Source organism: Falco rusticolus, chromosome 3 (assembly GCF_015220075.1).
Source record: "Falco rusticolus isolate bFalRus1 chromosome 3, bFalRus1.pri, whole genome shotgun sequence".
Lineage (NCBI taxonomy): Eukaryota > Metazoa > Chordata > Aves > Falconiformes > Falconidae > Falco > Falco rusticolus.
The window spans coordinates 89,645,550-89,660,253 of NC_051189.1; the positions used below are offsets into that span (position 1 = coordinate 89,645,550).

General features: G+C 35.7%; 1 protein-coding gene across 6 annotated transcripts in view; it reads left to right on the plus strand.

The window, feature by feature from the left end:
* The window catches only part of RELCH (RAB11 binding and LisH domain, coiled-coil and HEAT repeat containing), a 79,032-nt gene that overhangs the window by 37,128 nt on the left and 27,200 nt on the right, over positions 1-14,704 (plus strand). For 5 of the 6 annotated variants that reach the window (XR_005102968.1, XM_037379058.1, XM_037379055.1 and 2 more), the window contains exons 11-16: positions 3,061-3,173; positions 7,183-7,273; positions 10,196-10,267; positions 11,080-11,220; positions 11,902-12,066; positions 12,939-13,086. Coding sequence is in view for 5 of the 6 variants with exons in the window: in XM_037379058.1 (XP_037234955.1) it covers positions 3,061-3,173; positions 7,183-7,273; positions 10,196-10,267; positions 11,080-11,220; positions 11,902-12,066; positions 12,939-13,086 (730 nt within the window). In the remaining variant the exon portion in view is untranslated. Of the gene's footprint in view, positions 1-415; positions 545-3,060; positions 3,174-7,182; positions 7,274-10,195; positions 10,268-11,079; positions 11,221-11,901; positions 12,067-12,938; positions 13,087-14,704 lie in introns of those variants that run through there. The other variant, XM_037379059.1, reaches the window with a different exon arrangement.

Genomic DNA, 14,704 nt, shown 5'->3' on the forward strand with positions numbered 1-14,704 from the left:
TGATATCAATTTTCCTCTTGAATTTAAACAGCCAAATGCTAATATTACTGGATCTTATTGGAAAATTACCACTTTCTACAGCACTTCTGTGCTGTTTTTGAGAATGAAAAATCGGAGATTTATTAAACAAGTCTATAGTTCTAAGGCATGGCCTTTAGCCACAGGAAAGGCATGAGGTTGAACCTGTTTTTGTTCTTAATCATCCTGGATATCCCGAGAAGAATCTGTCCCCTTTAAAGTCTTTGGCAGACTTCACTTGACCTGTTTTGTCCATCTATGAGACCAGTTTTGTCCTTCTGGTCCCACAGAAAGTCCCCTTCACCTCCAGTTTTACTTTCCTGTCCATTAAGTGTATAGGGAGCACATAAAACACTGTTCAAGACTTCTCACTGTTTCTCCACTCCCCTTAATAGAAGGAACTGTAGAAGCACTGATGCAGCGATGCAGAGAACACTCTTCTCCCATAGTATGCATGAAAGAATGTGACCAATGGACAAGAGAATACAGCTAATTCCGTCAGCTGTAATAACCAGCTTTCTGCAAGGTAAAGAACCAGCCTTGTATCTGCCCCACGTCAACAGTGTTAGGTTACTCATTAGCCTTACACACAAGGTAGTAGTAGTATCTAGGTAAACGTTCAGAGCTACTTTCCTTTCATACAGACTTAGCTGGAAAAAGACAACTTTTTAACTTTCTTAAATCTGAAAAGAAGCATTAAAAAAAAAATAAAGCTCATGGCACTGTTTTCAAATCTAGCAGTAGGTTTGGAGTGAGTAGTTGATATTTTTGAGTAAGTACTCAAACATACTAGGAAAGTGAAGTCAGTGTTATGTTTCAACAGATCAAACAAAAACCCTCGATCATAAAAAACCATAGATGGCCCATTTCATGGGGTATATTATTTTAAAAAAAACAACTCTCTAAGGAGTACTTAAGAATAACTGCAAGAGCGAGCAGTTGGATAATGTGAACTTAGAGTAGATTTCAAAAAGTTAGAACCTGGTGAAGTAACACTTTTTATTTATTTGAAGGTTTTTCTGTGAGCTGTATTCTTTTTGGTGAAGTACTTCTGCTATGCATCTACAAATTGCAATCTGATTCTGCCTTTAAAAAAGCTGTATAATTAGGGATATTTAGAGTGGTAGAGGTTTTTTTTATTTTTATATAATAGTTTTTAAAAAATTTTTGAGTTAAAACAGTGTTCCCAGGAGAGAAGACACTTCTGTGAAGTATGAAGAAAAGAGTAAAATAGGCTAAGCCCTCCACCTTCTCAGAACTTTTAAGTGGGCAAAACCTCAATGTTAACTATCTGAAAAATAAAATTCAACATGCAAATTGTAGATGAAAAGGAGCTTTCATCTGAAAGAAGATATTTAGCTATTTGTGTGATGAATTTGTTAAGTTTCTTTAATACAGGTTTTCCATTCACATTATTTTACATTATGCTACACTTATTTAAAAACAAACCCCAAAACTGTCTCACGTCAAAATATTGAGAAGTAGAAATGTCCAAATTGTTCGAACTTGTTTCTTATTTCTCCTTCTGTGCTATCAGATTTTTATGTGGTGGGTAGGGTATTTCCACATTCATTCTACTGTCTTGTCATATATTCCCTAATCTGTACCATAATTGGGTTAAATATTGCCAAAATATCTGTCAGAATCTTAAAATACATTTTAGGATGTCTCAGTCCATATTCAGGGGGGGAAAATAGTACACTGAGTAGAATTCTTGTAGAATGAAAACAAAAGCATATTGGGAGTTGACTGTTTTAGGCAGCGCTCTGAAATAGAGTATTGTTCTATGTTTAAAATAAACTTAGCACTTGCTGTTCAGGAAAACGCAAATTGAACAGTGAGGGTGTCTTTACTGTTGTTTCCAAACGTCCACCTTATTTAAGAGGCTTACTCACAAGAATATCATGAATAGGTCACTTCGAATCTCTGCAAGAAATTGGCACCTCCCTGCAAAGTTATTACAAATAACTATAGATTTTTCCAGGTTTTGTATAGTCTTTCCTAGTAACTCCAGAAGTGTTTCCCACTGTCATCTGCTTGTTTGTCACAAAGCTTGTCTCATGAAAGGGGCTTGAAAGTATGTCGCAGGTGGGAGAGAAAGTCTCCAGGTTGGTTGCCCATGTGTTCTCTGCAGACACCCAGGTTTGTCTTGTTCTTTTCCCCTGACCTCCCAAGTGTGATGTTTCTGTCCCCAGGATATTAAACCACTTAGAAATTGTATGGGTTCCAAATTCAGTTGGAGTGAAGGCTTGTGTCAATAAGGTCAAGGAAAGGGACTTCCAGTCCATGTGTTAGAAATGTTTGTTTCTTCTGGGAATGAATACCATAAGCTTTGAAGGCATATTTAGGAAGGAGGAGGTCCTCACTGTTGTGAACAGCAGTGTATGTTCTTTCAGTTAATGTTTTACACAGTATTTGCTTGGTAGTTTGTTCTTTAAGGAAATTGAATTGCTCTAAAAAGAAAATTCAGCTTCAGGTATTGCCTCTTTATTAGAAAAAAAAAAAGTTTTTTAAAACCATATCGTTCTCAGTCAACGCAAAATACAGGATACCTGGCTGCAGTCACCTTTACCGATACATGTTTCTCAGTTCAAACTTGTGCACAAAACTGTGTGCATGCTAAATTGGAAATTTTAATCTTTAACTCTGTGGCATCAGAAATAGCTTTTTCTTCAGGAGCTTTGTTCCATAGATATCTGTAGAGCTTGTTTCAGTTCAGTAGGTAGCGAAGAAAATTTAAACCATGGTTGTCCCCTAATTCTGGTTACAGGTGACCTGCGTATGTTATTTGTAATCTTTGCAGAGTTTTTTGTTTTATGTGCTGGTTCTCTCCCCTGATCCTTCCTAGCAGGAAAATAATTCTAACTTTTGTAGTCCTTCGCTTTTTTCAGGTCATTTAATAAGAGATCAAGATCCTAAAACATCCTCTCTGTTTTGATGTTATGTGGCTAGATTTAACTTCTTAGGTTCTTTTGCCATTAATGAATATATGCCCAAAGCATTTTTACCTTGTTTGATTTTCCGCTACCCACAACTTTTTAGGAATTGATCCCACTCATACTGTGTACAGCCTGCCTCCATCCTGAACCCAAAGAGAGAGATCAGCTTCTACACATACTGTTCAATTTGATCAAACGACCAGATGATGAGCAAAGGTGTGTTTGCGTTTGTGTTGCGGGACAAGAAGGAACTTTTTTCTTTGTCAAAGAAGTAGAACTGATAGAAACTGGCTATTATTGCATGATTTTAACCAAGTTTCACTTTAGCTGATAATTTGCTGGTATAGCGTTGACAAATGTATGTGGACTTCGGGATTTTCCATTTCCATGACTTGTACTTTCTAGTTACTAGAATGTAAGAATGCATTTGGTAAGCTATAGTGTAACATTCCAGTTCCATTTTGGTTAAAGATGAATTGAAATGCTTCATTAAAATGAGCTTTAAGATGATAATTCTTAGCAATGACTGATACAGAAATGAGAGCAGCTTTTTTTAAACCTCTGTCAGTGTATCTTAGTGATCTCTGTGTTTTTAAGTTAGTGTTCAGTTGGGGAAAATAGCATGAGGAAATGGTACTCTTCCTACTTATTGTTCAGTACTATGGTAGCAATAAAAAATTCAGAAGACTGAAGCAGTGATTTCGTTCTGGCAAGCCTTAAGATCTTTGTTTTATTTTAGGACTTTGAGACAAAGTCTTAAAAGTCTAAAACAAAGTCTAAAAATACTTTTTATTTTGTTTTATAAAATTAGTTCTTCCTTAGTACTCAGGAAATCTGACTTTGTACGTTTCTTGATAAGAATATCCTTAAGGTTGAAAGACAGTACCCTAGCTGGTATGTTTCCTTCTCTGACTGTGGAAAGATTTTTCATATTTTATCTGTAGCTCTGCCATTATTTTCATTAGAGATGTTTTGTAAAGCATCTGTATCTATCGTTGCTCTATTCTGTCTTCAGGCAAAGTAAGCTTTATGAAATAGGTGGAAAGCATTTCTCCTGATGATTCTCTGAACGGAAGTCATTCTAAATTCTTCTGGTGTCTTTCTAAATAGTTCCCATGGTAAAATTTAGAGATGAGGTACAATTGTAAGGCACGGCTTTGGAGACAAAAAAAAGTGCATAAATAAAAGGAACTTGTAGCACAGTGGCACCATGCAGATTGAAATCAAAATAAGATGCAGTCCTGTTTTGTGCGATATGAAGAAAGCAAAGACATTCAGCTTAGTCACCAGAACAATGGTATTATCTCATATGTTGTTTACCTACTGCTATACGGTACATGCCTAATTATACATTAAAGTAGCAGTTGATAACAAGTTGGCTTTTTAAATTTGGTAAATGCAAGAGGCTGAAATGTGACATTGTGTTTCTAATAATGAACCCATTAAAATAAGTATTTTATTTAAAGCATTTCACCTTTTAAAGTATGTTAACAATCGTACAGGCTTTCCGCATAATACTTGTTGCCCATGTGAAAGGCTTTTTGGTGCACGCAGATAAGCATGTTGCTATAGACTTGTATACTAACATTATGTTTAACAAGGCCACTTTTATATTCAAGGCTTTGCTTCTTAAGATACTGTTCAACTTTTCAGAACGTTTACCAGATTTTCTTCTGCAAAGAAACAAATATGTGTTAGCTTTACTTAAACTTCTTTCTGGGCAGTTATGTTGATTTTGGAAGCTAAGGAGCCATGAAGAAGTCAGATTAACATTGGGGTCCTTTAGGACAAGGTTAAAACATAGTTCAGAATGTGAACTCTTGAAGATTTCCAAGCAAAGTACCCAGAAGCAGCCCTCTTAATGAAAAGAAGCTAAAATACATTAAGCTTAGTGTATCTAGTATGCCTTTTCGTTGGTGTTGTGATATCACTTCTTAGAGAACACACATAACTTGCTGATACATTAAGAAAAACTCTAGAAGTTTTTAAATACAACCTTCAGGAGCAACTTGAACCTTGAACTGTGTAATATAAGATTGAATTGCATACCAGTGCATCAGTCACTTTCTAAAACCTCTGCAAAGAGCTTAGAAGTGTTAAATTATGTCTGTTCTCTTAACTTCTGCCTTGTTCCTCTAGTCTGCTTCTTGGTTTCGCTGTGGTTTCTGTACTGGTGAAGCAAACTAGTGCTCTGCTGAATCATACTGATTTGCTTTGCGTTCCTGCCTGAGTGGTCATAAGTGTATAACCTGGGAAGAGCTCTTTGAGGAAAGCATTCCAAGGATCTTGTTAACAAAAGAGATCATTATGACAATAAGTAGAAAAAAGTTTTTCCCATATCCAGCCTTGACTGCAATTTTTGCAGCAACTTAGTGTTAACATCTTTTGTTTCAATGACCTGTTGAGATCCTTACAACCTTTCCTTCCACTGAAATACTGACTCTTGTCATATAATTTTAAGATGGTTACAATAAAATATTCAAAACGTTAATTTTTAATATTTTTGCAATACCTTAAAGTTCCCTATTTTATAGGCAAGTCAAAAGGAAATCCAAGTTAATTTTGAGATTTCATGGAACTGTTTTGAGAAGGGAAGGTTTAATTTTTTTTAAAAAGTATATATTTTGGCTTTCCCAGTTTCTGATGCAGAAGACTTCAAGCAATTACTGTGTTCTGCTATTCACTTTTTTAATATCTTATAAAAGTATATTCTGTTGCCCTGTTCTGTGATTAGGTGCAGCATGTAGAACCCAAGACAGCTATTCAGATAACCATTTTCTTTGTTGTAGAACTCGGAACTGCCACAGGCTTTTGGCTCCGTATTGCTATCACATATCAGCTGTTGATTGCTTGATTCTCACCTAATCACTGCATTTTTGTTTTCCCCCAACCTTTTTACCTTGAGCAAAGGTCTAGTTCTTTGTACATGGTAGAGAGGAAAAAAATATCTTTCTGATAGACTATTTCTCCTTGAGAAGATTCTGAAAGTGAATGAGGGGTTTTTGGGGTTCTGTTTGTTGGGTTTTTTTAATGGGAATGTATTGTATAACTGATTAAGAAATAACCAGCAGAATCGCTGCCTTTCAACCTTAAGGGCATACTATTAGCTGCAGTAAATAATTAGGAGTTCAGACATGACACTAAAATGGTAACAAATTAATTCTGGCTTACTTTGCACAAAATAATAATGAATAAATTCTTAGTGGTGTCCTAATCTTACTGTGAAGGTGATAAAATGAAAGTCTTATGTCCAGTTACAGTTACAGTGTTACAGTTTCAAACTGGTTATTTGTAGATACAGGCACTGCAGTAAATAGAACTAGTGAATTGCATGGAAAGTTGCTATCATTCCAATCCTATTAACAGGAAAAATAGAAGTGAAAAATCTTTAAAAGATAAACACTCATTAAGTAAGCAACAAATGACAATTAAGTACAGTTTTATTGAAATTCTAAAAACATCTCTGTGTCTATGAAATTGGTGGAACCAGTGACTTCTTGCAGACTTTGAGGAAAGTTAAAAAAGGCAAGAATATAAATAAAAATTACTCAGGTGATTGCAGATACTACTGATTGGTTAATTGCTTCCCTTTGATAATGGGCTTTGGAAGATTTATGACAAGACTGAAGTCCAGTATTTTGGGAGAGATGAAAGAAGCTTGCATGTTAGAATGTTGTGAAACCATGTCATAAAAGAAGTTACTTCTGAACAAAGTTCATTAAATCTCACGAATGCCTATAAATACAAGCAGAATGTGTACTGGACTAAAATACTGATAGTATGATAGTATTAAGTAATCTAGATCCTTTTACTGCATGATGAATCATAGTATTCAGTAAGAATTAAATGAGAGGTTTAGTCAGAGATTCCTGATCTCAGACATTAGGAAATCGGACATTCACAAATCAGAGATTCTCAGGGTCTGGTTCATGGAGTTTAGGATTTGCAAGTTTCTGGAAAAGGCATATTAAATAGAAAACAAGGTAAGTTGAGTTGGAAGGGATCTTTAAAGGTCGTCTAGTCCAATCGCCCCTGCAATGAACAGGGACAATAGTGCAGCTTTCAATTTAAGATTTAGCCTTTAAGTCAGTGTGTATGGTGTGGAATTTTGACTGTAGACAATTACCTAGTGCCTGACAGCATCTATTTTTCCTAACTTAATATGTTTTACATATGATAGAACTTGACTTATAAAGAGATTAAAGCTTTGCGTTTATGTTTTCAGACAGATGATACTGACTGGGTGTGTGGCATTTGCCCGACATGTTGGACCAACACGTGTAGAAGCTGAGCTTTTACCACAGTGTTGGGAACAGGTAACTGATTAAGTTGTGCTTTACACTGCAAAATAAGTTAGAAATTCATAAATTTTGAGTTGTATTTGTTTGAGGGGGAAGTTGGTTTTGGTTTTCTTTTTCAATGAATGGCAGTTTAAAGTGTTTTTCAGAGAACTATTTGGATGTTCTTTGTCCTCACTATATAAATACTTCTATATAACTTTAAAAAGAGCTCAGAAGCATAAAATTTGTCAAAGGCTATCTGGAGATTCTAGTTGCCTGCATACACCTCTAGATGTTTGTTATGTTGAAATGTAGATATGTGTGTGTCCATCATCAATGTTGCCTAACCTGTTGCCAGGTAGGTGCCTTTATACTTTGTACTGCAATTTCCAGACTGTTGGAAATCCATTTTCATTCACTGATTTTTATATTGTATAAGTCTCTGGAGCAGCATCCACACTTCAGTTAGTTTAAATTCTTAAACAGACAGAAAATTAAAGATCGAAGTAGTCAGAAATAAGACCCCCATAGATGGGCATGATTTTATACCTGTAAGATCAGCCTGAAGTTTGCATGTGACTTCTAGAATCACGATGACCTTTTCCACAGGTATCCTAAATTAATAGATACAACTGAACGACCAAACTGAAATGCTCTTACTGAGGTATAGAAACAGAACAATGTGAGTACAGGTGAAAATGCATGGTGTTTTCCTACCATAATGAAGAAAAGGGAGCTCGTCATTGCCTAAAAATCAGTAACTAAGCCATGACAGATTGGTAATGCTTACTTTCATGGCACAGTCTTTCTGGTCTGATAATTGTCAGCTGTTTCTTGCATAATGCAACCATCTGTGTTTCACAATAAAGTCCAAGCTTTAATAGTCTTAATACTTTCTGACAGTAGAAGTACATAGTATATGCAGCATTTGTGCTTATATGTGTGACTGATATATCTATTGATTAAATGAAGGGCTCATGGCAATAGTTGAACAGAAAATAAACCACATCTTGTTTTCTAGGCCTTCTCATGAAATCTAAACTGTTTAACAAAAAGTCTCACCTCAGTAAGACCACATCTTTATCATACTAGTTTCTTGCTAATTGCTGATGCAAGCAAGAAACAATTCCAACTGTAACAGTACAGCATATCAGGCTGCCAAGCCATATGTCATCATGCACTTATTTAACGCAGTTTGCTAGATTTTGTTGGCAGTACTGAAACCAGGTCATTTTATTCTCCAGCAAAATACCAGCTGAATCTCATTGTCACAAGATGGAATTTGTAGAAGGAACTCAAAAATACACATAATTTTCTGCCTTTTCTCAGTAGATGCTTTAATCATGAAAGCATTCATGCAGTTGGTCTCCAACCAGAGTCTATTTACAGATGCAGAGGATTGGGAACTCAGAAGATTCAGCATTTTCATCCACACATTGTGGAGTGCAGAGTTATAAAGCTAGTCTATATGATCTTTCTACCTGCTCTTTGCAGGTAAAATTCAGTAGCTGACTCACTGGTGTTTAGATCAATGATCTGTGAATGCTGGAAGTTCCCTCAGAACTAGTGACCAGTTTATTTGCTTTCAAAATTGTACTGCTGCTTATTAAAGACAAAAGGAAAATAAGTGGTAGTAAACATTTTACAGTTAAGTTTCCAAGGGCTAATAATCTTCCCTGAATGCAAACCTTTCAGAAATTTGAGTCCTTTTTTCCTCCAATGTGTTAGTATATCTTTGCAGTATCGGGGGTGATATTTATATTGCCTTGCTGGTCTACCTAAAGTTGAAACTAGCCTTTGCTGTTTCCCTCAGGTAGGCAGAGCTCCAGAAAGGAAAGTGTATCTCTCTCACCAGTAGGGAATTTGCATTTGGAAAGATGGCACATAAGTCAAAGATACTATAGGTATTAAAGCAGCCTGTTGCGTGCCCGTAATGGTTCTCATCTATGAAACCTCCATACTTAAAAATACCACAGGTGCCCTACTGATGAATAAAAAATAATGATAAACACACTCAAAGAACATTCTTCCATGCCTGAGACCGAGACAAAGAAGGCAGTGAGTTGCTTGGTCTTTTCCATGGTAAGATGGTGTCTTACCAAGGCTATACACTGCATAGCAAGAGAGAAATAGTTGCACCACGCACATACCCTATTTTATCTGACAGGATCAAACTGTTCATATTTCTCTCTCACCTTTTTACCCTAAATATTTTTTATATTCCCGAAGTATATTGAAACATATATTGAGACTTCTTTGTACAAGCGTTACACTGGCCGTTAAAGCTGACCTCACCAGGATGCAAACTGGGTTCCAAAGTGTCAATATCAAATTTGTAAGGCAGAATTTTCAAACGGACTATGAGTGGTAATGGGGAGGTAGCACAGGATCAAGAGGTTCGTGGGAATAGGAGATGTTTTCAGTCACATTTTAGAGGCGTGACATGTTTGAGAGCAGAACTTCAGTATCATGCAGATACTTTTTAGCGTAGTGTGTGGGTCTTTTGACTGATTGCTCAGCAAGACTTTAGGCAGCTATGCTACACTGGTTGGCTCAGAGCACTAGAGGGCACTTGAGTAGTTCTTGGAGAACCAGCACTCCTGGAGGGACAAAATATTTCTTGACATGCCAGCTCTGAAGTTACTCATATTCTTCAGAGTACAGCAGCCCATACACTGTTTTCCACACTTCTTTTACTGCATATACATATACGCTTCTCTAATTCTTCTCTGACTATAAGCTCTATTTTGTAGGACAACTAGAGAAGGCTGTATCTGCCTAGCCTTTATACCTCAGCGCAAGAATCTGGGGCTGCTTAGTACCCATATGCAACTTCTACAGGCACAGTCAATGTTTATCTAAGAGGTGCAGATGTATCCCTCGGTTGGAGTTCATTTGAACCACATTTTGAATACTGGTTACTGCAAAGTAAATAGCCATTCTGTTTCTCTTTACCAGATCAACCACAAATACCCAGAGAGACGGCTACTGGTAGCAGAATCCTGTGGAGCTTTAGCACCTTACCTTCCAGTAAGCTTAACAGTGTATTAATACTGACTCTAAATATTTTGCTAGTGAAAGCAATGTGAAAATCTGTTGCATAAACATCCTTTATCATTTTAAATGTTCCCAAGTGCATTTGTTAGTCATAAACAGTCACATTGTCTATCACATGTGTGAGTTTCAATAAATCACATTAAAGCATTCATGGCTTATTATAAAGGAATACAGGTCCACATAGCTATAAAATGCCTCTAAAAACAATATCTTCTGAAAAAATCATCTTTGTTTCAGTGAAGCTGAAGTAAAGCTAGTTAGGACTAATTAAGGAAATAATCACTGAAAAAATACTTGGCAATAATTTTTTGATCTAATGATGATCCAGTAATTCTTCGGACACTGTGGAATGTTACATGAAGAGTGCTGCCAGTCAGAAGAAGCAGCAGATTTAAGTCAGTGGCAAACTAGAATATGAAGCTTCAGAGAAAGAGGGGAAAAAAAGACAAATTAAAAACTCACTTCTCCAATTTAGTAATGCAGTTATTAAAGATTCTGGTTTAAGTCTAGGCCTGTAGTAGTTTTTTGCTGTTAGTTATTTGTGGTTCCATAAGTTCTGTGATTAGTAGGACAAAAAGGCTCTCTGGTGAGGCTACTGACATTTTAAATACATACATCTTCTGTTGTGAAAACTGAATGTGTAATATTCATAAAGGGATCTATAGTTGGAGGAACTAATTTTGTTTGTGAGCACTAATACAGTGTAAACTACTTATATAAATTGATATAAACCTGCATGTCTTGTTTCATTTGATTTAACAAGTATGTTTCTTGTTTACAAACAGAAAGAAATTCGTAGTTCGTTAGTACTTTCCATGCTGCAGCAAATGCTAATGGAAGATAAGGCAGATCTGGTACGAGAAGCTGTGATCAAAAGCCTTGGCATCATTATGGGATATATTGATGATCCAGACAAATATCAACAGGTATAATTTAGTTTGGGATCTGTATGTATAAAATGTCTTCTATAGTTATTTCATTAATAGGGGGATAGATAGTTTCATGTATTATTAAATCCTTCCAGATACTTTTAAAAATGTTGATGGTTTATATCAATATGGATTTTTAATGTATCACCAATACAAAAAAGAAAAAATATACTTAGAAGTATAACTAGAATCTCAGGTGTAAGCCTTATACAGAAGCATCTCTAATAATTCATAGTTTGCCTTCAAGAACATACCACTTCATTGCCCACCTGATACTCTTAGCCGATATGATATCATCACTTGCCAACAGAGATTTGTCTCCTGCAACAAAGCCAACTTGTAGTTCAATTTAATACTGCCTAGTAATGTTTCAGGTAAGTGAAAATTATGAACTTGTAATCCTGTCTTTGAGTTCTTGAAGGCAGAGTGGTAAAATGTGTTTGTATTGATTCTGATGACTGTAGAGAAATACTAGCGGGGTCATTGAACCACCCACTGTTTGCCTTTGTAAATGTGGTGGGAGTATCTGTTGAAAGGGCTCCGTGTACTACCTTGTTTTATTTTTGTTAGTGTAGCATTTTAAAAGCGGATCATAATCTTTTTCTATTCTGCACAGTTTGTGTGGGAAACTTTAGCATAAACTCTAGGAAAATTACGTTATTTCTTGTCTTCTACCAGGGCTTTGAACTGCTGCTTTCAGCTTTAGGAGACCCTTCAGAACGTGTAGTTTGTGCAACACATCAGGTATTTTTACCTGCTTATGCTGCCTGGACAACAGAACTGGGAAATTTACAATTCCATCTTATACCTACACTGCTTAATAAAATTGAAAAATTGCTCAGGGTATGTGTTCAGCTGTTTGGCAAATTGTCTTTGTATCTTTATTATATATGCAGGCTTTTTTAAAAAATACGAAAATGTAAATAATTACTACTTCTATGGGGGAAAAATTTTAGGAGATTCTTCTTGTACTTCCATAACTTTTACTTGTCCTTTGAAAAAGGGGGGAAGAACACAAAACCCCTCAAAAGAAACATATTCTAATTTAATGATGTTTTGCTTTGTAGCACAGTAATCAAAGTGCAGTTCAGTAAATGCTTGCTTGGAGCTGTGACCTGATACGTGTTATTCTGAGTGTATTTGCCCTATATTTAAACTTTTTAAGTATCACATGGCGTAGTTTTTAATGATGTGCAATATCAAAAACCGAACATATCAAAACAAACCAAAAAAAGAAGTAGAATTAAATGGTTTAGTTAGGTCGTTTGCAATTATGAGCCAGTTTGTGTGCACGCTTCATTTGGTAGATACCGTATTTTCCAAAACTTTACAGATATTTCGTAACAATCTAACACACTTAACCAAGATGCTTTCAGAGTACGGGTGACGAGTTTATTCAGTTTTTGGATTCACTGGTCTATGAGACCAAGGATTCACATTTCTAAAATATGCTTTAAAATGTACTTTCAGAATATTGGTATATTCATTGTTATGAACTACTAAATGCCAAAGGCTATATTGCTTGAATCTTTTGAGTAGAAGTGACTTAAGGGGATTTTGATGGTCACACAAAGTAAGCTTGTGGTTTGGATAAATTACTATGTAATTAATCTTTGTGTAGAAGCTCATCACAGATGTGTTGATCTCTTGCCAGGGAATAAATGCCTAAGCAACAGATCATCCAAACCAAAAATTTTAAATGTCCTGTTTTTCAGGAAGGAGAACATGGCTTGGATGAACATAAGCTCCACATGTATCTGTCTGCTCTGCAGTCGTTGATTCCTTCACTGTTTGCACTGGTGCTACAGAATGCACCTTTCACAAGCAAGGCTAAACTTCAGGGAGAAGTACCACAAATAGAAGGTAAATGATTAATTTCTGGTATGGGGAATTTTTATAAACTTAAATATAATTCACTGACCAATCTCAAATCCATATTAACTGCAAGAGAATAATTTTAGGAAGTAGTCCATAGTCTATGGTTACTTGGGATTTGTGTGTATTTAAGGTTACGGCATAAATACAAGTTGCAGAATATATGTGTAAACTTTAGATTTTTATAGCACACTGTCTGTACAATAATAATTTAAGTTTATTGTCCCCAAGCCTTTTTTCCCTAATCTACCTGTTCTTTATCTTGTATTTCATATATAGCAAGTAAAGAGAAAAGAGTTCCAGGAACCTCTGTCGTGTTGTGAATTTTCTTTCTTTAATGTTGCTGAGTTGACAGAGAGAATAATTTATTTTTTTAAAGGCAGATTCCAGTATATGAAAATTTGTTTTGATTTGTCATAACGTTTTTCTTTGTTCTGTTTTTCCCTTTTGGGGAAAACATTTTTACACTTCGTTTCCTCCCTCTGCTGCTACTTCATTCCTATGAAGGAAATCAGTCTGACATGAAGCCTTAGCAGATATTTAACTAAGTACAAGTATTGACTTATTGATGCAGAAGGATATGTAAGTCATGAATATTTATGAAATGCTTGCCAGTAAAGGAGAACAATTTTTTTCTGTATTTACTTAGCAGTGTTACAGGCAAAATGGTTACTTCATGCCCTGACATGGCTTTATGTAATCCACCGAGAGTCTTGCAATGAAATACTTTTTTTCCTAATATACATCATAAATTGTGAAAGGGAAAAAAAAAAAAAAAGTGTTGCCTTCTGATTTGCCTCTTAAATGTTTTTTCATATTGGTCTCCTTAGCAAGTCCTTAAGTAATGGTTCCTTTTTCCACTCATTCCTATGCTTGAGAGACCTTATTATCACCAAAAAAGTTTTTATTTCACCTCTAGTTATTTCTCTCTACATCTTAGAAGAAGCTTTTGAGAAAGCAAAGCAATCCTTAGGACTTCCTAAAGGTTTCTGAAGAATTTGTTTCCACTAATAGCTAATAATGGTTCAAGAAGGGCTGGCTTCAGTTTCAGTTAATATTCTCACAAAGAACAAATTTTATGAAGTGGGAAAAACACAGCCTAGAGCAGGAGCTTCACCATCTGCTATGTATCTATGTAGTAGCAGACTGAATGACCTCATAGTGAAGTTATACTTGGATCAGCAATCCTAACCTGTAGAATGTTTTCTCCTGTTACGAACACTTTTTAAAGATATTGGTAATACCTGGCACATGATGATAATAGTGCTGTGTGTGGAGATATAAATAAAGGGTAAAAACTTTAAAGGAGAATTTGGAAAGTAGCTAATGGTACGTTACTGTATGATATAAATGTGAAAATGTTAAGCATGGTGTGGTAAAAATCATCCAGCTGACTTGAGTCATTTGAAGATGAGCACTTTTTCCCTGGGCGGCTACTACTAAAATAAGGAATTTCAAAAACTTCAGTCTTCAGCCTTGTCTGACAGTTTCTTCTTCCATAAAAGTGGAAGAAAAAAAATCTTACGTACTTTTCACTAGTCTGGTAGTGTTGCAGGAGGTGCAGGCTTGCTTTTTTGAATTTTGTAGTAGGAAAGGTGATGTTCTT